The 21,028-nt window shown below is 50.7% G+C and overlaps 1 protein-coding gene across 7 annotated transcripts in view; it reads right to left on the minus strand.

The window, feature by feature from the left end:
• KMT2D (lysine methyltransferase 2D) overlaps nucleotides 1-21,028 on the minus strand; it is a 1,389,531-nt gene that overhangs the window by 212,790 nt on the left and 1,155,713 nt on the right. For all 7 annotated transcript variants that reach the window (XM_085600422.1, XM_085600421.1, XM_085600420.1 and 4 more), the window contains one exon: nucleotides 13,758-13,922. In XM_085600422.1, coding sequence (XP_085456548.1) covers nucleotides 13,758-13,922 — 165 coding nt within the window. The remainder of the gene's footprint in view (nucleotides 1-13,757; nucleotides 13,923-21,028) is intronic.

The raw sequence follows: 21,028 nt of genomic DNA on the forward strand, positions 1-21,028 counted from the left end.
CAAAGTCGGCAAACTCTATGAATCCTCGACCAAAAAAGGCGGCGGGGACATCGGAGGAATGCGGAAAGTGTCAGCGCATTCGTGGTTACATTTGCTCGCACCGTAGGCAGGATTAAAGATCAGGATGTCATGCAAAACAGCAGACGGGCTGCGGAGCCGGGAGCTCAGACGTCCTGTCCGTCCGCCATCTTGGCTCCTCCCCCGTCTATCAAAAGCAATAATTAAGTAATTGTCTGTACTTTTGCATTGAGGGGGGTTGATGTTTTGTTTTGTTCCATTAGCAGATCATTCTTCAAAGGACTGTGGAAGTGAAGAAAAGGCCCGGCCGGGCCGAGGAAGTGAGTCGAACACCCGCTATGCAGAAGGGTGTTCGCTCGGAATGCAATAAAACTACGCGATCGAGATAATACCGTTGAGTGGAGATCTACTAGAGAACCGAAGGGAGCCCGTAGCTGTCTCCAACTGGAGCGTGAGAGAATACGTCTGAACCAGTCGGCAGAAAAAAACAATCTGGAAATGGAGTTGATGACCATGTGCAGTACTACGAAGAGGAGTCGCCGCACAGCCTCTTGACTCGAAGAACAATTCTTGGGGCAAAAACAACTTGTAATCATCCGAGCCCAACACTAGATGGCAGACTTATGCAAAGCATGTGTTTCTACAGCACACATGCCTCAAACACAATTTGTTTTGCTAAAATCTGCAGACTATGCGGGTAGATAGATCATGTAGCAAATCTATAATTATGTGCAAATCGCTGCAGCCGCACAATCGCATAAGTCCAGTGGCACTGATCATTGTCCAGCAAGCCTATGTAATGGGAATTTAGTGAGGGGATTATGAGCACTCCACACCCAGATTTCTTTGTGGTCTCCTCTCCCACTGTCAGTGCTGGGTCGCATTGCATTGGTGATGATGGTTCGACTACCTTGCTTCCTGTATTATTCTATTAATCTCCCAGTGCTAATTCTGCGCTCCTTTACACAACTAAACTCATTCTTATTTTGGTGAGATGGGGGACATGCAGCTGCCTTGTAGTCTTCGCTATGCTAAAACTTCCAGTACCAGCAGGAGTGTTAGCCCTCCTGGATTATGAACGCTATTACTCGGCTACACAACTGCAGAGGCCAGCTTTCGAGGCACTCCTTTGAATTGGGGTTCATGACTGACTTATGGGAGGGCTTATTGCATGGCTCCTTGTTTTCCCTCCACCAGGACTGGCCCGCACACAACAAGACTTCTTTGTTCAGCTTTGGATTACCTGGCTGTGAGAAGCCGGGTTTCTGTTGCAGTAACCCCTCCCCTCAAACACTTTTTGCCAGACTACTGCTGCACTTTGACTTGATGTGCCCTGGGTCCCTGCCAATCAGGTTCCCAGGGCCTGTGTTCATTCCCCAAAACTGTACCCAAACCCAGTTGGCATCTCAGGCCACAGGTCAGCCCCTGGTAAATGGTACCACAGGAACCGATGGCACGGTGACCAGGGAATACCTCTAAGGGCTGCAGCACTTATTGTATTACCCTTAGAGGCCCTGTACCTTCACACTCACACACTGCCTTTGCAGGCTGCATGTCTTGGTGCAGAACAAAGTGAAGAGTCGACATCGCACACATCCCTGTGAGCCATGCCTACAACCCACTGCCCTGACATAGATCAGTCACCCCTCTAGCTGGGTGCACTATACCAGTGGTGAGGGGACAGGTGCATGAGCCCTGTATCCCTACAGTGTCTAAGAACATTCTTAGACATTGTAAGTGCAGTGCTGTCATTAAGAGTATATGGTGCTGGGAGTTTTCATTACAAACACCACAGCACCATAATGGCTACACTGAAAACGGAGAAGTTTGGTATCAAACGTCTCAGCACATTGAACCAACACTGATGCCAGTGTGGAATTTAATGAAAAAGCACACGGGGGCATCTTAGAGATGCCCCCTGAAAACTAACCTACCACTAGTGTCAAGGCTGAGTGGCTGCTTTCAGCTTCCACCACCAAACATGTTTCTGGACCCCTGTGTTGAGAGCCTGCTGCTCTCTGGTGCCTGAAACAATGCACATCCTGGGACGAGGTGCCAAGCCTCCTCCCCCAGGATGGGCATGGTTCACGAAGGGGAAGCTTCAAAGGCATGCCACCTTTGTGAGCTCCCCCAGACCACTTGCTGCTTTCAGCAACTGGTCCCTACTGGTTCTGATCCCCACTTTGGGCGGGAGAACCGGCGGGAAAAACAAGTGAGGAAGAGAGGTTTGCCCACCTCTGCCAACCCCACCCCTCAGGTGGTGGAGGCGAGGTGAAGTACAACTCCCAGTCCCTGCCATCTTGCAGATGGGGGGACTCAGCCAACCAGGGACAGGCTCATACCCCCCTCCCACTGGGGGGTGGCATAAAAGGGGGTGTACCCACACCAGGGAAGGGATCCATTGGTCCCTGCCTTTTACCTACGTGACATGCCCCTAAATCTAGTATTTAGGGGCACCCCTGAACCTTGCTTCAGCAGACAAGAACCTGCAACAAGAAGAAGGACCGAACAGCCATGCTGCAGCTAACAAGAGGAAAACGCTCACTGACTTGGCCCCAGCCCTACCGGCCTGTCTCCCCCTTGAACCTGCTCCTGCGAAATCCCGGTGTGTTCTGCAGCCAGCAACCTCGAAAACCCCGGAGGACCTGCCTGTCTTCAAGCACAAAGACTTTGTCTCCCGTGAACACTGGATTTGTTCATCTGCAACCTCTGGCTGGACACCACGGATATGCCCCTCTCTGCACCCGCCGTCCACGGCCCGAGCTCAAGTGGGCAAACACCATGAGGTCACCCCAGCGATCCTGACATGAGATCCGGCAACCCCTGACCTGCCTCATGCCTTCAGCCGACACCTGCAGCCTAAATCCAGATGAACCCCCCCCCTTAACCGCGACCAGGAGGTGGTAAGAAGATCCGACCCCAAAAGGCACCCCTGCACCTGATGCCCCACAGCCTTGTGTGCCCAAACCGACGGTGACTAGCCAACCCCTAACTTCCCAACTTACCTCTGTAAGTGGTAGTCGCACCCAGAAGGCCTTCGTCCCCAAGCCTGCAGTGCCTTTGCAAACCGGAGGTTCCCGATTGAAAGCAACAGGGCGCCCAACGTCAAAACAGCACCCTGCACCCAGCTGCCCTAGTGCCGCTGAGGGTGCACCTTTGGTGCTACTTTATTTCCCCATTTGCCCTGAAATAAAGTCCAGGAGCTTTGCTCCCACAACCCAGTGGCCTGCTTGCCAGCAGCCACCAACCGGAGGCCCCCTATCCCCCATTAGATAACATTGGGCCTCAGCACTCTGTACCCGGCCGCCCTAGCTCCGCTGAGGGTGTAACGAGAGTGCATCCTTGACCCTGGGGGAAACCTTGTTCTAGCCCCAGAAGCTTAACTCCAAAGACCGATTACTTAACTGGTAACCGTTAACTTAATTTCTCTCCATAGGAATCCATTGACTGTTTTTTATCTGAAAAAGTTTCAAAGTGTGGAGTTGATTTGTATGGAAACCTGAAAAATAACAATTGTGCAAAACTGATTTTACTTACCTTTTCTCTAGGAAATGTCCCAGTGTGATATCTAGGCATAGTAGACAAAGTAATCCAAATAGAAATCTCAAAAGTAACGTAAAAGTAGCTTACCTGTAATTTTCATTGCAAAGTCGATACAAAGTATATGTACAGCATTTCACAGTATTGCATTACCAGTAATTCAAACTGTAACCATTTCAAAGTACATTTACAATTGCATATCAGACTGTATATTTACTGCAAAGTATTTATCAACTTACCTGTGCCAGGCTTGCTTGGCTATAGAAAATAACTAAGAATATTTTTATACAAAAACAATTTGTCTGAATTTCAGTCTCTGAGTGTGTGAATTCATTTGCTGACTGAGTGTGTACAACAAATGCTTAACACTGTCCTCTGATACTGCTCGACCACACTACCACAAATAGAGAGTGAGGTGCTATCTAACTTTACATCTCTCTACCTTTGGGGATCCACTGGACTCTGTGCACTCTATACCTCACTTTGGTATAGTATATACAGAACCAGTTTCCTACAAGCATATTTTTTTTTAAAGCAGAAGCACTGGTACTGGAGCCTGCTTAGCAGACTTCAGTGCACAGTCATAGTCAAAAACCACCATCCAGTAGCTATAAAGGGGGGAAAAGTGTGGGGGGGTGGCGGACAACTGCATCAAAATTCCAGTTTCCTACATAGATGTTTCATGCAGGAGACACTTGTGAGACAACTGACCAAACCAATCACTTGTTTGAATCAGACATCATCTTGACCATCATGGTCTGGTTCCACTCAATCTATATCATTTAGTGGAAATATTACTGGGACCTCTTCGGTCTTTGTCTTCTTTCCATCGTTGAAATAGTGAATTTCCGTCTGTCTTCCAAAATGCCCTCATCAAAAGTTAGCTTTCTCGTTTGTATGGGGGATATGCTGAAAGTTGATTACATGATGTAGACTATGCCACAATATGGCCAGTTTCCTTGTTTGTAAGCATTAGTCTCTGCCAACAACCAACCACTTACATCAAGTCCTTGGCTGGCACTCTTCAGATTGTTTTGGGAGCCTAAATAAATGTTTGCTTTTTTTGGACTCCTCAGCATGATACAGATACTGAACCAACCAGTCCTCTTTGCAAGACGTTGATTTCTCATGATTTTGTACATGGGTGTCGATTCACCAAAATACCAGGGGTAGCGGAAGTTTGTTTCACTTCAGGAAAATCACGGAAGCTGGACTGTCTCTACCAGTTCCTTATCTCCTCGCTTCGCCCTTGGCCTCTTTGTGTCAAATGGCTCAGCACTTAATTTTGAAATATATGTGCCTGAAGTTGGCCGGAGAAACCTATTGTGGTGTTGGGCAGGTTGTGCTGAGCAGTAAACCAAATATGAGGCACTGCGTTAAGTCAGCGGTGGCCAGCCCAGTTACCTTGGCATCAACAGAAGAGTTCACTAAGGTTGAAAGCTAAGCCAAAAGTCTGTGATTAGCTTCAGCAACCTCACCCCAGTATGACTGACTCGGGCTGGAGCTTAGCTGAAGAGAAATCAAACCACACCAGAAATACACCACTCTGCTTATTTCCTCGGCTAATTGCATGGCATTCTCCAATCTATGCTGTGATAGAGACTGTAGTAAAATACAAAATTCTAACCACAGATGTATGATACTTGGCAGAGTTAATGTAGTATCCCAAACTTACAACTCAAAAACACATCATACTTTATCTGCAGGCCTCAATCAAGTCCTGCTGTTCTCTTTCTCTATCTCACTAACTTGAATAAAAACTGGAAAAAAAATGCTTGAAATAGGGTGCTTTAAAAATGTAGTGCTGCAGTAAACCTAAACGTGTGCTGTATAAATATAACATGCAAAATAAAAGGACTTATGGTGACTCCTCAAAAATGGGCACCATCTCGGAGGGCTACATATCAGGCCAGCAAAGGTGACCTGAATTAAGACACAAATTCTCCTGTGCAGTTCAATTTGCACAACATTGAAAGCCCCCAGGCCTGAAAGGAACTGTCTGGAGCCTGGGAAGTGTGCTGCCCAGTTACATTTCCACTGATCAAGCCAAACTGTAACAGTCTTGAGGAACGCTGTCAAAGAGCCTTTGGAGCTGTTTGCATAGCCAAATGCTCCTTCCTGTTCCTGGTACTGCCTTGCCCCCCTCTAGGCCAGGGGTCGCAAGGCAGTGCCAGGGTTCGCAGTTGTGGCCCATAAATGATGTCCATGCTTGAGGTCGATCGGCTAGTCAAGCTTAATCCTCTTTTGAAGCCATCACTTTTCTCAAGCCACCTCCTTCTCAAAGCCTTTCCATTTCCCTATGTTGGCCTTCTTTTCGGGGGCAATCAGGTTTGGTAGTCAACCTTTTAGTGCTGCTGGATGCTGATGAAAGTGCAGTTTTCCCTGATGCATGTAATTTATTACAGAGTCTGCTTTGGAAATTGCATGTTCTTGCCCCCCACGCCACTCCCGATTCACCTTACAAGTTCCTGTATTGTAAGCCTCTGCATCAGACAACTGTAGGCTCAGTTACTCATTTTTATAAAATTCATTATTGAAGTATCTTCCTACACCACACATTTCAACCATTCTCTCATTCTTCTACATTGCATTGGTCCTGTGCACCATCTGTGCATAATCTGCAAAACAGCTATCCTTCTGTTTAATAGTTTTCTTGAACTGTAAATTTTCCTTTTTAAGGCAATTTTGATGGGACCCTCGGTAAAAATATTACAGACCGTATAGAGTTTGGTCTAAAGAAAAGAGCGCACATGAAAGACAAATTTGAAATCAGGTATTTTCCATCTAAACCCTACTCCCACACATTAGTTATAGTTGTAAGACTTGATCTGACTGGTCAAAATCTCTCAGGTATACCCTTCGCAGTAAATTTGTAACCAATCTGAACTTGATGGCAGAAAATATAAATGTGTGACATGAGATGCAATTAAAGGTTATGTCATGTATGAAACTAACGAACTTATGAAAAACAACTTTTAATCCAACACTAGATGCCAATAGAGTAAATACCATGTGGTCTACAATACATGCTGCAAACAAAGTTACTTGGAGCCCAGAACATTTTCTAACCGCTAAATTGCTAGCCAGAATCGCAAAAAGAAAATCCAGAGACGAAGATGGGCAAGAGCTTTTATGAAAGGCCATGCCGACCTGTCTGGGACCCTATACCAAGAACAGGGAAAGCATATCTATCCAGCCCCATTAAACTTGTCCTTCAAAAAGAACTTATGAGGCTGAGATGCGGGCTAATTTTCTTAAAAGGACACACATTTGGGCGTTTCAAAGGCTCTTCTGAACACAACTGCCAATTGTGTTAACTATAAGAAGGAATCATTGACGCATGTGATTTGCTTTCGTCCCGGCTTAAAGAGCTTAAGGTACTACTGGTTGAAACCTATATTCCGACACCTGGGCATAACACAATGCAATTTTGCCATTACTGCATGTAGAGTGGACCCGATGCGAATCTTTCAGCCAGATATGTGAAATTCCTAGGAGAAGTACTCAAGCTACTGAACGTGTGCTATGCAGACTGCGAAAAGTGGAAATAAAGAGGTTACTTACCTTCGGTAACGATATATCTGTAAGAGCCTTGTATTAGTTATAGATTCCTTACCTTAGAATTACCCCCAGGCGTCAGACTAGATCTGGAGAATTTTTCTTCAGCAGTACCCCTGCGTGTCGGTAGGTGGCGTCGGTCGACTCCACGTTCGTCGTTGGCATTGTGATCGCCGGAATGACGTTGCGTTATCTACTTATATGCCGCACCTGCGCTCTGACGTCCGTTGTTTACACGATATTCCACGCCAGAAGCGTAGAGCTATGCAAGACACTGACCACTGGTGCACAAAACTAGGGCCCTGAAGGGAGTCCCTTACTCTAGAAGTCAGTTCTCAGAATGGGGAGGATGGGTGGGGCGGTAAGGAATCTGTAACTAATATATGTCTCCTACAGATATATTGTTACCGAAGGCAAGTAACTTGTTCATATTAAAGAGACAATTAGTTATGGATTTCTTACCTTAGAATAGATACCCCAGTAATACCAACTCCGGAGGTGGGTCTGCAAACTAAGTTCACACAAGAAAGTCCTGGAGAACTGAACGGCCAAAGAAGCAGTCTCTCCGGACCGGACTATCCAGGCAGTAATTCTTAGTGAACGTGTGCAAAGATGCCCACGTGGCTGCCTGGCAGATGCCACCGAGGGGACTCCACATCCCAAAGCAGTAGTGGCTGCCGTCCTGGTGGAACGGGCGTGCAACCCTACTGGAGGTTCCTTTTTTGCCAACAAATAGCAAATTTTAATGCAAAGAACGAGCCATCGAGAGATGGTTCGGTTTTACACGGCCTGACCTTTCTTGGCGCACACATAGCCAACAAAGAGCTGATCATCCACCCGGAATTGTTTTGTGCGATCCAGATAAAATGAAAGCGCACATTTTTGATCCAAACGATGGAGCCTCTCCTTCTCTTTAGAAGGATGCGGGGGCGGCAAGAAGGTGGGCAAAGTGATGGTCTGGTCCTATGTGGAAAGAGGTAACCACTTTGGGAAGAAAGGAAGGCCTAGTGCAAAGGACAACCTTGTCCGGATGAACAGCCATGAAAGGAAGTTTAGAAGAAAGAGCCTGAAGCTCACTCACCCTGCGAACAGAGGTGATGGCAACCAGAAAGGCAGTTTTGAGAGGTAACAGTCTGAGAGGACAATTATGTAGCGGCTCAAAAGGAGCGCACATAAGGTAAGTCAGAACAAGGTTCAAGTCCCACTGGGGCATTACGAAAGGAATAGCAGGAAAAAGGTGAGTAATGCCCTTAAGGAAGCGATTTACAATAGGAGACTTGAAAAGAGAACGCTGATCAGGAAGGTAAAGAAAGACCGAAATGACCGAAAGATAGCCTTTAAGAGTGCCCAGAGCAGAGCCTTGCTGGGCCAAAATAAAGAATGAAGAGGAGAACCTCTGAAAGAGGGGGCTTAAAGGGGATCCACAGCCTTTGCTGTGCACCATGCCACAAATTTGTTCCCATCTACAGGTATATACCGTTTTAGTGGAGGGACGCCTGGATGCCAAGGTAACATTACAGACTTAGGGAGGAAGGTTGAAAGCTGTCAACTGTCGCCTCTCAAACTCCACGCAAGGAGGTGGAGGCTGAACAGGTTCGGGTGAAGGACTGTCCCCTGCTGCTGCGACAGAAGATCCTCCCGAAGAGGCAGTCTGATCGGAGGACTGATGGCCATGTTCAAGAGCTCGGCATACCAGACTGTTCGTGCCCAGTCCGGAGCCACAAGAATTACTTTGGCCCTGTCCCGCTTGATCTTCTTCAGCACTCTGGGCAGAAGTGGTAAAGGTGGAAAGGTGCATAGAAGACTGCAACTCCGCTCGCGGCAAAAAGTGTCTCCTAGCAAGTGCTGCCTTGGAAATTCCAACACGCAGAACTTCTGACATTGCGCGTTCTCTTCGTTGGCAAATAGATCTAACCAAGGCTCTCCCCATTGCTGAAAGACCTTGCACCACCTCCGAGTGAAGACGACATTCGTGATCCATCATGCACGGGCAGCTGAGGTAATCTGCCCTGGCGTTCAAGGAGCCCACCAGGTGTTGAACTACCAGTGACATGCCCTGATGTTCCAGCCACTTTCAGAGACAAAGGGCCTCCTGGCAGAGGGTCCACGACCCCACCCTGCCCTGTTTGTTGCAATACCACATGAAATGGCGTTATCCGTGAACACCAGCACTACTCTTCCTTTGACAGAAGGAAGGAATGCCCCGGAGCTCCAGAAGGCTGATTTGGAGCCAGAGGCCACCCCGCCTCAGAAGGGATGCATCGGTCATCACTGTGAACTGTGGGTGGGGAAGGGAGAGGGACCTGCGGTTGCCCCAATCCTGGCTCGTTAGCCACCACTACAATTGGTGTGCAGTGCCCTCCGAGATCTGGATGCAATCAAAGATTCCACTGATGCTGTGCCCATTGGAACTTCAGGTCCCACTGCAGAGCACGCATGTGCCACCTGGCATGATCCACCAGCAGGAGGCCATGAGACCCAGCAGCCTCAGGGTCATCCTGACCGAAACCCGGGATAGAGGCTGAAAGATCAGAATCATAGCCCGAATATCCTGAACTCGCTGCTCGGGAGGATAAGCCCAAAACTGTGCTGTGTCCAGAACCGCCAGATGAAAAGGAGCTTCTGAGAGGGAATCAGGTGTGGCTTAGGCACGAATGCAGGAGGTCCGCCGTAGTCTGGAGGTGGGAGATGACAGCCTGGGACGAGCCCGCCTTCAACAGCCAGTCGTCTAGATAGGGGAAGACTGGAACCCCTGATCTGCACAGCTGAGCTGCGACCGCAACAGGGGCGCCGGCCGGTAAGGCCAAAAGGGAGCACGGTGAACTGAAAATGCTCGTAGCCTACCGTGAGCCGAAGGCCACGCCCGTGGGCAGGCAGGACGGGGATGTATAAATAGGCATCTGCAAGTCCAACGCTACTATCCAGTCGAGGGCAGACAGGACCTGAGCCAATGTGAACATTTTGAACTTCTCCTTCCGGAGGAAGCGATTGACGTTCCTGAGATCCAAGATAGGACCCAGGCCTTTGTCCTTGTTGGACATCAGGAAGTAGTGGGAATAACAACCACAACCAACTTCTGGCACAGGAACTCGCTCACTGGCTCCCTTGGCCAAGAGAGTCGCAACTTCCTGACGGAGAAGGGTCAAGTGATTCTGACATGCGATGGAAAACGGGTGGCATGGAGGGAGGGGCAGTCTCGAAGAGGAGGGAGTAGCCCCTTCGGACTATCTGCAAAACCCACCAGTTCGACGTGATGTCGTGCCAGTGGGGGAGGTGATGGCGAATCCTGCCGACCACAGGCAACTGGTGGCCCTGAAAAGTCAGACTAGGAAGGTTTTGGAGGCTGCTGCAGAGGGGGCGCTGGTGGACTGGCCCACACGCTGGCCCCTAGACCCACGTCACTGGGTCCCAAAATCACGGCTGCACAGAGGCTAGGCAGCTTGCCCAGGCCTGGGGCTCTGGGTGGAACGTGGCAGGGCACCTCCTCCGTAGCCACGAAAAGGGCGAAAAGCAGACTGCGCGAGGCAAGAGGTTGTAGCGAGGACCAAGGATCTGGCCGTAGCCCTGGAATCCTTAAATCGCTCGAACGCGTTGTCCGCTTTGTCGCCAAACAAACGACATCCATCAAAGAGCATGTCCAAAAGAGTCGATTGGACATCACCCTAGAAGCCAGTGGACCTCAGCCAGGCATAGCGTCTCAGGGCTACCGATGTTGAAATCGTCCTGCCTAACGAGTTGGCGGTGTCCAGCTCACATCGCATGGGGAACCTAGCTGCATCTCTACCCTCAGCCACTGCACGGGAGAGAACGGCCCAGGCCTCCTCCGGGCTCTGTGGCAGCACCTGCGTGACTATCACACACAGAGTGGGTGTAACGGCCCAAGAGACATGCGGTGTTCACCGACCGCAGTCCTAAGCTGGCGGAAGAAAATATCTTCTTCCCAAGGTGATCTAACTTCTTGGATTCCCTATCAGGTGGAGCAGTAGGGAACGCGCCCTTGGAAGTTGAGACTTGGACCACCCCTCGGGGGTAGGGTGTTGTAAGAAGAAAATGAGGTCAAACGGGGCCAGGCGGTGGCGTCAGGCAATCATCCTTTCCACAGGGGCCCCTCTTCTGGGCTTGGACTAAGTGCCCAGTAGGATGTGCGTGAGGGCCTCATTGAACGGCAGGAGGGGCTCCGAAGAGGCTGCTGATGGTTGAAGCACCTCGGTCAGAAGGTTAGTTCTGACCGCTACCGTAGGAAGCTCAAGGTTCAAGGCCTCAGCCGCCCTACGGAACACCACAGCTTAAGAGGCTCTCTCCTCTGTAGCCATAGCAGAGAGAGAAAGCATGGTAAGGTCTGAAGAACTGTCCAGACCACTGGCCTCACCCAACTCCTCTCTCCAGTCCGGTTTGTCCAACTGGTCTGCAAAAGAGGCCACAGACCCCTCCCAGTCCTCCTCACCTTCCTCTGGTTGCAACTCAGGGCGATAGGGAACACCAGGATAGAACAGAGGTACAAAAGTACTTTTCGGGCGGGTACCTGCGTCGGACGACACCGGTCCCGCTCCGTGTCTATGTCGAGGGAGAGGCCGGGGTCGATGCCGGCTGGGGACAAAACAGGCGTCGGAGGATTTGGCACCGAAGGTGTCGTAAGGTCGACTGGTGCCGATCCGGATCCAGGCCTGGATCCCTGGAGGCCTGCGGCACCGGGCCTGATGCCGCCGGCATTGCATGCCTAGAACCTCCAGCCGAATCCGCGGGGCCCGAAGGCGTGCCGAAGGAGTTAAGCTGCCCTAAGATGGAGTGGAGGGCTTCATGAAAACTACGAAGTTGGGCAGGGGTTGCTCCGGCTCCCGGAAAGGGAGCGAAGCTCGGAGCCGAAGGACGACGACCTTCTGCGTCGCGTCAGCCGATGAACGAGAAGAACGCGAAGAGCAACAGTGCTTCTTCGCCTTCTTTTTGTGCTTCGACTTACCCAAAGACGAAGACTTCGAAGAGGAGTGTTGGCGGTGACTCTGCGACCGGTCCCACGACCTCCCTCTCGACCGGGACCTCAAGCGGTCGTGGAGCTGACTACCAGGCCTCCAGAAGCTTTTGGGACCGCTCCCGCAAAGACTTCGGATTCATGGCCCCAACAGTCAGAGCACGACTTCAGGTCGTGGTCGCGCTCCAAGCACCACAAGCACACAAGGTGCAGATCCGTAACCGACATTGGAGCCCTAAGGTTTGAAGCCGGTCCGCCGATGTGACATCCCTGTGCACCAGGAGTCAAACGACTCAAAAAAGATGTCGACAAAAGTAAAAAAAAAGACAGTCAAAAAGTGACTAGAGGTACTGCTCTCCAGATCTGCGCTGGCTGGCGTGGGAAAAAAAAAAAAAAAAAAAGAACTGACGTCAGCGCGCAGGGGCGGCGTCTAAGTAGATACCCCAACGTCATTCCGGCGATCACGACGCCAACAACAAACGCGGTGTCAACCAACCCCACCTACCGACGTGAAGGGGTACTGCTGAAGAAAAATTCTCCGGATCCAGTCTGACGCCTGGGGGTACTTCTAAGGTAAGGAATCTATAACTAATAGTCTCTTTCAGATCTAGTTGGCTTTCCATCATTCTGAAACAGTGCCACCCATGTCAATCCTATGATGCACCTCCATTTGCGTCATGCAGCAGCCGGTTCAGTGCAGGCCTAGATCAGTTAGGTGAAGGCACGGTCGGCTCTGTTCCATTTAAGAAAGAATCGTACCTTCAGAGCAAGCCAAAACCAACCCGCCACATGACATCGCATAAGCACTCTTTCAAAAAGTAAGCTGAGTGCAATCAGGACTTTAGTCACTGGCCTTTAACGTATAGACCATGTCAAAATAGTCACAGGACATTGCAATACACCTTGTATCAAACTCAATCTGATTACTGTTTGCACTTTATCCAATGGTTCCTCCATTATAAAACAATCTTGTTGACTAACTAGTAACCATTTAGGCTTGCAAACAAATGAAAATCTGTTTGCACATGCCACCAACCAGCCTACCGCAACCTGGCTGACCCAGGACAGCAGGGGCTAGAGGACGCCAAAATTAACATGTCCCACAATATTGCAATAGGCACGTTATCATTTATGAATCTGATCTTAAAGACACAAGCGGCACACACTTTTGATGTATTAAATTGATGGAAGTGAACATGCCTGGGTTAAACAAGATATCACCTGACTTCATGCTGTTTTTAACTGTGTTACTATAGGCACATGTTATATTGTGAAGGTTTTAAATAACTTGAAACAATAAAAATGTATCTATTAAATTTCTTAACTATAAGCTTAGGCATTTAGTAGTTCTATTCTTTTATGGAGTCCTATGCACACTGAATATGCCTCTCTGACAGGCTGTGAATCTTCAGTAAGAATACACGAAGATATAATTAGTTTACAAACAATATGTTATGGTTATTTTCTACAGTTAGCAAACTTATTTTCACCCATTCTCTGTTGGGAACCTGATTTCACCATCTTTTATCAAATTCTGAACACACAATACACATCTCTATGGGAACACCACTGGGACATGTATCAACTCTCAAGAATTCATGCCAGTCCACTAATGACCAAGGGAGGTGGTGGGGATGGGGGAGATCCTGCAAGTTTGACCCATGGTAATTTTTACCTTGGTGAGCAACTGGGTATAGTAATCCGGCACGCTGTCCAATACCGCATTTCCAAAGGCTCCCTTCAGAGGGTGCTTGCCATTGAGCGGACTGCTGCCAAAGGGGGAGAAAAGGCTGAAATTTGCAGTAATAGCTGGCTCCATCAACGGCAGCAGAGAAAGCTCCTGTAAGATGCACAATGGACAAACATCATAAAAATAGCGCACACTACAGCATAGGCAAAAGCTGGACATGACAGAAAAATCGCTTCCCTGTAACCCTGGTTCTACAACAGCAACATAAATATAATCGTAAGTGCTAAATATCGCCACCCACAAGCAAGATCCCGAAAAACAGTTTGAAATTAAATCATTTTTAATACTTTCTATATAAAGGCAGCTTTTACTTTTTCTATGAATGGCAAGTCATTACCAGATTACATTAAAAATGTACATTTGAACAGGGGTACTAGAATGTCAAAATCAGAGCGACTGTCTTTTACGGTGGGTACTAGAGAGCCCCCCCATTAGCTTCAGCAATCCTGCAGCACATGCGGAGTATTCGAAAGCGCTACAACTTGTAGCAAGAAGTCACGCCATGTCATAACCTTGGTTCAGTGGATACAAGCTCATCCTGCTGCATTGGTTAGCAAATGTGTTGCTTGGTTGTGGCAGAGAGCAGGAGCAGTGGTAGGTTACGCGATTTAAATGCTAAGCATTCGTTCACCGACTAGCTTTCCGGCAATGGATAAACACCCTTGCCCGTAGATGCGGTACATCACACATGAAGTTGCAGACGTGGTGGTGCCTACTGGCTTTTACTATGTACGAATCTGCTGCTGTCACAGAAATACTTAAGTAGATCAACACTGGTATACCCGCTGCACTGACATAGCAGAAAAGTTTATGGAAGAAGTGATTGCCCAACCCTGTGCCTCTCACCGCCACCTTTCCAAAGACCCCACACACTACTATCCCTTGTTAGATTCCCTGGACTCAGCTGTTCTAGGGGTCTGCTGGAAGCTGAACGCAGCCGCCCCACCCCTAACCTAATTAACACGCAAGGAGAATTTTTTTGGAGACAAGCCAAATAAACCTTCTTTGAAAAAGAAATAAAAGGACCAAGTACTACGTAAAGACACCAGTTCTGATTTACACCGTCATGGCAGCTTGGCATATATTACGGTTTGCATCATCGCTACACTGCTGTATGCAAAATGTTAACAGATTTGTCACATAACTTGTTTCATACTGAAAATGCGGGGGGGGGGCAAAATTAATATATCCTTCTCGGGCCGATCGTGCTGGCGGCTGCTGGCGCCCGGTGACGGGGGTGGCGAACCCCCCCGTGTCTTCCTGCCGGCCCTCTGTTGTGCTCTGTGCCCTCCCCTGTGCGCCCAGGCGGTGATACTCTGCTGTGCAGCATTTCTGATTATGTTGGTGCGGCCCTCCGGCCTCCCGGTGGCGCTGGGCCTAGCCTAATCATTCTGCCTGCATCATCGCCTGGCTCTTTCGGCTAACCAGTGGAACCCTACACTTCGATGCCCCACCGACGTGGTCCCCGGGCTCTGACTGCGTTGGGCCTGCGCCTGACTTCTGGTGCTTGTTGCTGGTCGTCGCTTCTTCTGCTGGGCCACCCCGCGCTAGGTGCCCCCCCTGTCCTGTTGCTGGCGCTGCCAATTCAGGGGGGCCACCGGGACGCTGACTGGAGCTGTGGACCCCGCCTGCGCCCTACCTTCCTGCTTGGTGGGGCCTCCTCTGCGGGCGGCGCTCGTGCCTGGATCACTCTTTCTTCCTGGAGGGACCGGAGGTACCGCCCGTGAGCGGTTGGCCGCAGTAGTTGGTTGGGCTGTGGTCACGATCGGCCCCCTCCTGCGTTCTGCCCTCGTCTTGGGGGTTCGTGTGCCGGTGGTGCCCACGCGCCTCCCTCCACACTTTTCTTTAGTGCTGTTGATTGCTGGACGCCACCGGGCTGGTGCCCACTCACTTGTCGACTGTTGCGGGTCCTTCTTCTTGGTGGATGACATTGCTAGCATAATACACTCATTAAAGTGCGGCCTCTGTTTGTTCCTTCAAGCATCCTGTTGATGCTCTGCCCGTGCCTCTCCGCGCTGCGGTACTGGTGGTCCCTTACGTGGGTGACATGGGTCTCTTTCTGCTTGCCTGGAAGTACTGGTCAGTGTCATCGGAGTGCTAGCCTGCTTCGCGTTTTCCACGCCATGGGCAAGTCCGACCCGAGGCAGCCCAAGATCACCTTTGACCATCGTCGGTCTTCCCGACAGGAGGGTTCCACTGCTGAGGGGGGGGCGGGGAGGCCGCGGACGCCTCCGCCGTCTCGTGACGACCACCTGAAGGCGATCATGCTGGACGTGAAGTCGACTGTCACTGGCATAGCCTCCCAGCTGGATCAGCTGTCGGCCCGGCTGGACTCAGTGAAAGCCCGTGTGGATACCCATGACAGTCGCCTGACACACGTGGAGTCCCGGATCTCTGATGTTGAGGATGCCGCTTTGCAGGACCGAACGAAGCTGCTGCAAATGGACAAAATCTTAGCGGTCATCCGGGAAAAGAACGAGGATTTGGAGGCCCGTTCTCGTCTAAGTAACCTCCGTATAACAGGCCTTCCAGAATCAACCAACATCAACCGTATGGAGGACTTTGTGGAGGCACTGGTCAGGGAGCTCTGTGTTTATTGTGGAGTGCGCCCATCGCTCCCTGGGCCCTCGTCCTGGTCCCGGCCTACCCCCACGTCCTATCATTGCTAAACTGCTTAATTTCCGGGACCGCAACGTCATTCTCAGAGCTACTCGGGACAGGGGCACCATCGTTCATCAGGGCAATACCCTCTCTTTTTTCCCCAGACTACACCACGACTGTTCAGGCGGCCCGGCGAGAATTCCTACCTGCCAAACGCATTCTACAGAAGCACGACGTCTCCTACTCCTTGGCCTATCCGACAAGGCTCAGGGTCCGCCAGGGAGCCAAGACTCATCTTTCCGAACCCGCGGGAGGCGCTGGCGTTTGCCAAGAAGACCGAAAAATCGGCCCGGAAAACAACGTCTAAATCCCCTTCCGAGGCTGCAGACCGCCTCAGCAATAATGACTGAAGTGACTTTGTTGATTGCAGTTGTCTTCCCTCCTTTTTATGCGATGCCTAACTGCACCTAAGCTTGGCCACCCTACCTCACTGCAGGGGGGTACGCCTGGCCCCGCCATGCCCTCACGGGATGAATCCCAACTCATTTGCTGTTATTCCCCTTCCCAGTTGTGGGTTCCTGGGGTGGGATGGGTTGGTGTCTCAGCCTGATTGGGGGGTTGGAGTGGGAGGGGGGTTGGTGGTCTTTTTGATGTTTGCTTTTAGTTTCTTTACTAAGTGGGTCTTGTTTGGGGTAAACGAACCTTTCTTGTTGTGGCCCAGGGTGGGTGGATTGGGCTGTTCTGGTGGGTTCTCTGGGGTTTCTTTTTGTTTTTCTGGATTGTTGTTTCCTTATGGTATCGTTTGGTTTTTCTGCACTGCATGCTCATGTTTATTCCCAGACATTGTATTGTTTTACCGGCTGCGTATTTTGCTAATGACTCCTCACTCTCTGCCTCCACGCTGCCTTTTATGGGTATTTCCAGTTCCTCTACTGGGGGGGATGGCTACCGTTTGCTCCTATACTCTCCTTTGGTACTGTCATTATAGGTTTTGACAGCGTTACTGCATTGTGTTACACGCTCCGTTTTATTTCAGGTCACTGGCTATTCCCGGGCTGTGTGCATGCTGCTCCTCTGGTCCCCCCCCCCTTCCTTGCTGCATCTCTTGTGGTCGGGTCCGTGGCACACCATCCCTGTTCATTGGCGCGCTCTGCTCCCACTTCCACCTCCACCGGCCAGCCTCCTGCACGTTCTCCCCGCGTGGTCTGGTTGGCTGTGGTTCCCGGTGGGCTTCCCCCATCTGCTTGCGGGGCATGCATTCTACGCCGCGTCTTGTTGCCCATTGAGTCTCGTCTCTCTCCTGCCACTGCCATTTGTATGTGGCGTCTTCTGCGGGTGTTGCGCAGCGCTACGCTCTGTACCCACCTCTTATGGCTGATATCGTCTGCTGGACCTGGAATGTGCCTGATCTGAACGACCACCGTAAGGCCCGACTGATCCATGCCCACTTACAGCGACACAAGGTAGATATAGGTCTCCTACAGGAGACACACTTGCTTCCTGGCTCTATTTCTAGACTTCAAGCGCGATATTGGGGGGAATCCCACTCCTCCACCTATTCATCATATGCCAGAGGGGTCTCAATCTTTTTTTTTTTTATTTAAACTTATTTTTATTGCCATTTTCACATTTCTTATATTGTACATCATACATATTCGTCAAGTGGTCATATCCGATCATGCATCCTGTAGGATTACTCAACAATTATATTTCTTGATAATTCGTTATCATGAGGTCTAAACTGTGTATGCAATCATCGTGACGTTCACAGCCTACAATCTCGGGTTCCATACATGGCAAAGGAACTGGGGGTCAACAGTGGTGCAAACTAGGGGATGAATATGGAAGAATATATCCACTTGCACTAAGGGGGGAAATGCAGCGTCGTGATGGTGAGGTATCTCTGATACTATGTGTGTCTATCTTGGTCGTTGCGACCCAAAATCGCAACTGTGCGCCTGAAGTTAGGGTCTGTCAAGGCTTTGCACAGCTGGGGGCCTACGGGTTCAGGTGGGCAGCGTCTGTGATTGTGCATTCCGGATTAGTTGTGTAGATGCGTCGTCTGGCGGGTCCGCCCCCGGGGAGAGCTGCCTAAATTGGTACAGTAACATGGCCCATTCCATTGATATAGGGTGCTTGCGGGTCCCTTTCACCTCCTCCTCCCGTAATGTTTCCTCCTCCGCCGCCGCCCATTTGAGTGTAGCTCCCACCCACGCCGCCACCGGAGGGCCGATGGGGGAACGCCAATACATGGCTATGCTGCGTTTGGCCAAGAGCACCGCTAAGGAGAGGAAGCGAGTCTGCACCTTGTGTTGCTTACTGATGCGAAAGATGCCTATGGCGCTGGCCTCCCAAGTGTTCATGCAGGTTAGCCCAGTGAGGGTGCCCAATGCGGTGTGAATGTGATGCCAGAAGATTTGAATGACGGAGCAGCCCCAGAACATATGTCGAAAGTCCGCGTTTTGTTCTTGACATCTGGGGCATAGGAACTGAGTGTCAGGGTAGAATCGCTGGAGGCGTGCAGGTGTGAGATAGGCCCTGTGTAGAATATAATATTGGATGTTTTTAAATCGTGCGTTTCTGGAAACTTTCTTCGGGTATCTCAAAGCCTTCTCCCACTCCCCGTCATGGAGCACTCGCCCGATTTCTGCCTCCCAGGTGGCCCGGAGGGTCGCCAATGGTTTATTAGTCAATTCCCGTATGGCTTTGTAAAGCCATGTAGTGAGATGGCGTCCTGCTCCCATATGTAGGATCGTGTGTAGCACTGGGTGTGGGTGTGGTTCCCCGCTACTTAGGTCCTGGTGTGGTCGGTAGCTATCTAGGAGTTGGCGGTGGAGCAGAAACTGCCCTGGGGGAAGCCCGTATTCCTCCACCAAACTAAGGAATGGTCTTAGTTGCCCGTCTTCGAAAAGGGACGCTGCCTCTGTTAGGTCACATCCCGTCCATGTGCGAAGCGCGCTATTCGTGTAGTAGTGTTCCCGATTGGGCCAACCCACTAGAGTGAGTAAAGGGGAGTACAAAGGGGTCCCCGGGGACATGCGGTGTATCCGCATCATACACTTACGTGCGACCAGCACCTGCAAGGGGTACGTGGGCTTTGGGCGTGTGCCAGGGAGGAGCAAGCGACGGATCTCCGGAACTGATACTCGTCCCGCGATGGTATGCGTTTCCACAGTGTACCTGTCTGCTGTCCAATGCGACAGCCATTGCAGTTGTGCTGCCAAGAAGTAGGCTTCGAAGGATGGGGCTCCCAAGCCACCCTGCGTGGTGGGCAATTGTAGTTTTGTCAGGGCTATTCTGTGTCTGTTAGACCCCCAGATGAGCGCACTAAGAAGGGAGTCTAGGTCCCGGAAAAAGGTCCTGGGCGGGATCACGGGGAGGTTGGTAAAAAAGTACAGCAATCTCGGAACCATGATCATTTTGGCCAATGCCACTCTCCCAATGGGAGCCAGTGGGAGGCTCTTCCAAAAGCCGATCGAAGCCCTAATGCTCGCTAAAGCCCTGCAATGATTACCCTCGAACATATCTGCGGTGGAGTGGTAGAGACGAATACCCAGGTACCGGGGGGCCTCCGCGCTCCAGGGTACTCGCTGGGTTCCCATGTGAACCACCTGCGGAGGTAGTCCCGGATGCAGCGGATAAAGTGCGGATTTATCCCAATTTACTCGTAGTCCTGAGGCCACGGTAAATTCCTGCAAGGTTTCCCAGAGGGGTGTCAGATCATCCGCAATGTCCCGTACATAGATCAGTAGGTCATCTGCGTATAAGGAAATACTATGCACCGTGTCCGCTATCGGGATGCCCCAGCTCTCACCTTCCCTCCGGAGCCGCACCGCCAGGGGCTCCACCGCCAGGGCAAAGAGCAGAGGGGACAGCGGGCAGCCCTGTCGCGTGCCTCTCTGAACCGCGAACTCCGTCGATATGTATCGGCCTAGGCGCACCCGCGAAGTCAGTCCGGTGTACAATAAGCGCGTGTAGGCGAGGAGGGTGGGCCCTATGCCTACTCGTTGTAGCACCGAGAACAGAAACTGCCATGTGAGGGAATCGAAGGCCTTCTCAAGGTCTAAGATGAGACAGGCCGCTCGAGGGTAGATCCCCTGCACCTGATCCTGAATGTGGAAGACTCGACGTATGTTCTGGGACGTACATCTGCCAGGTATAAATCCGCACTGGTCCGGGTGAACCAGAGAGCGTATAATTTGGACATACCTATCCGCTAAGGTCTTCCCGAAGAGTTTACAATCGGCAGACAATAGCGATATCGGACGGTAGGAGGCCATTAGTTGTGGGTCCCTATGTGGTTTCAGGAATGTCACGATGACGGATTCTCGCATAGATTTCGGCATTTCTCCTTTCTTCAGCGCCGCCGTAAACACCTCCACTAACCGAGGGATCAGGTGCACTGAAAAGGTTGTGTAATATTCTAGGGGGAACCCATCCAGCCCCGGAGCTTTATTGCGGGCCAGGGCACGTAGGGCCCGCGTCACATCCGCCGAAACTAGTATGGTATCTAGGGCCTCTTGTTCTGTTCTCGTGATTGTTGGGAGCGGCAAAGGATCGAGAAAGCGATCCACTACTTCCTGCGGGGTAGAGGT

The sequence above is a fragment of the Triturus cristatus genome, chromosome 4_2, assembly GCF_964204655.1.
Source record: "Triturus cristatus chromosome 4_2, aTriCri1.1, whole genome shotgun sequence".
Classification (NCBI taxonomy): domain Eukaryota; kingdom Metazoa; phylum Chordata; class Amphibia; order Caudata; family Salamandridae; genus Triturus; species Triturus cristatus.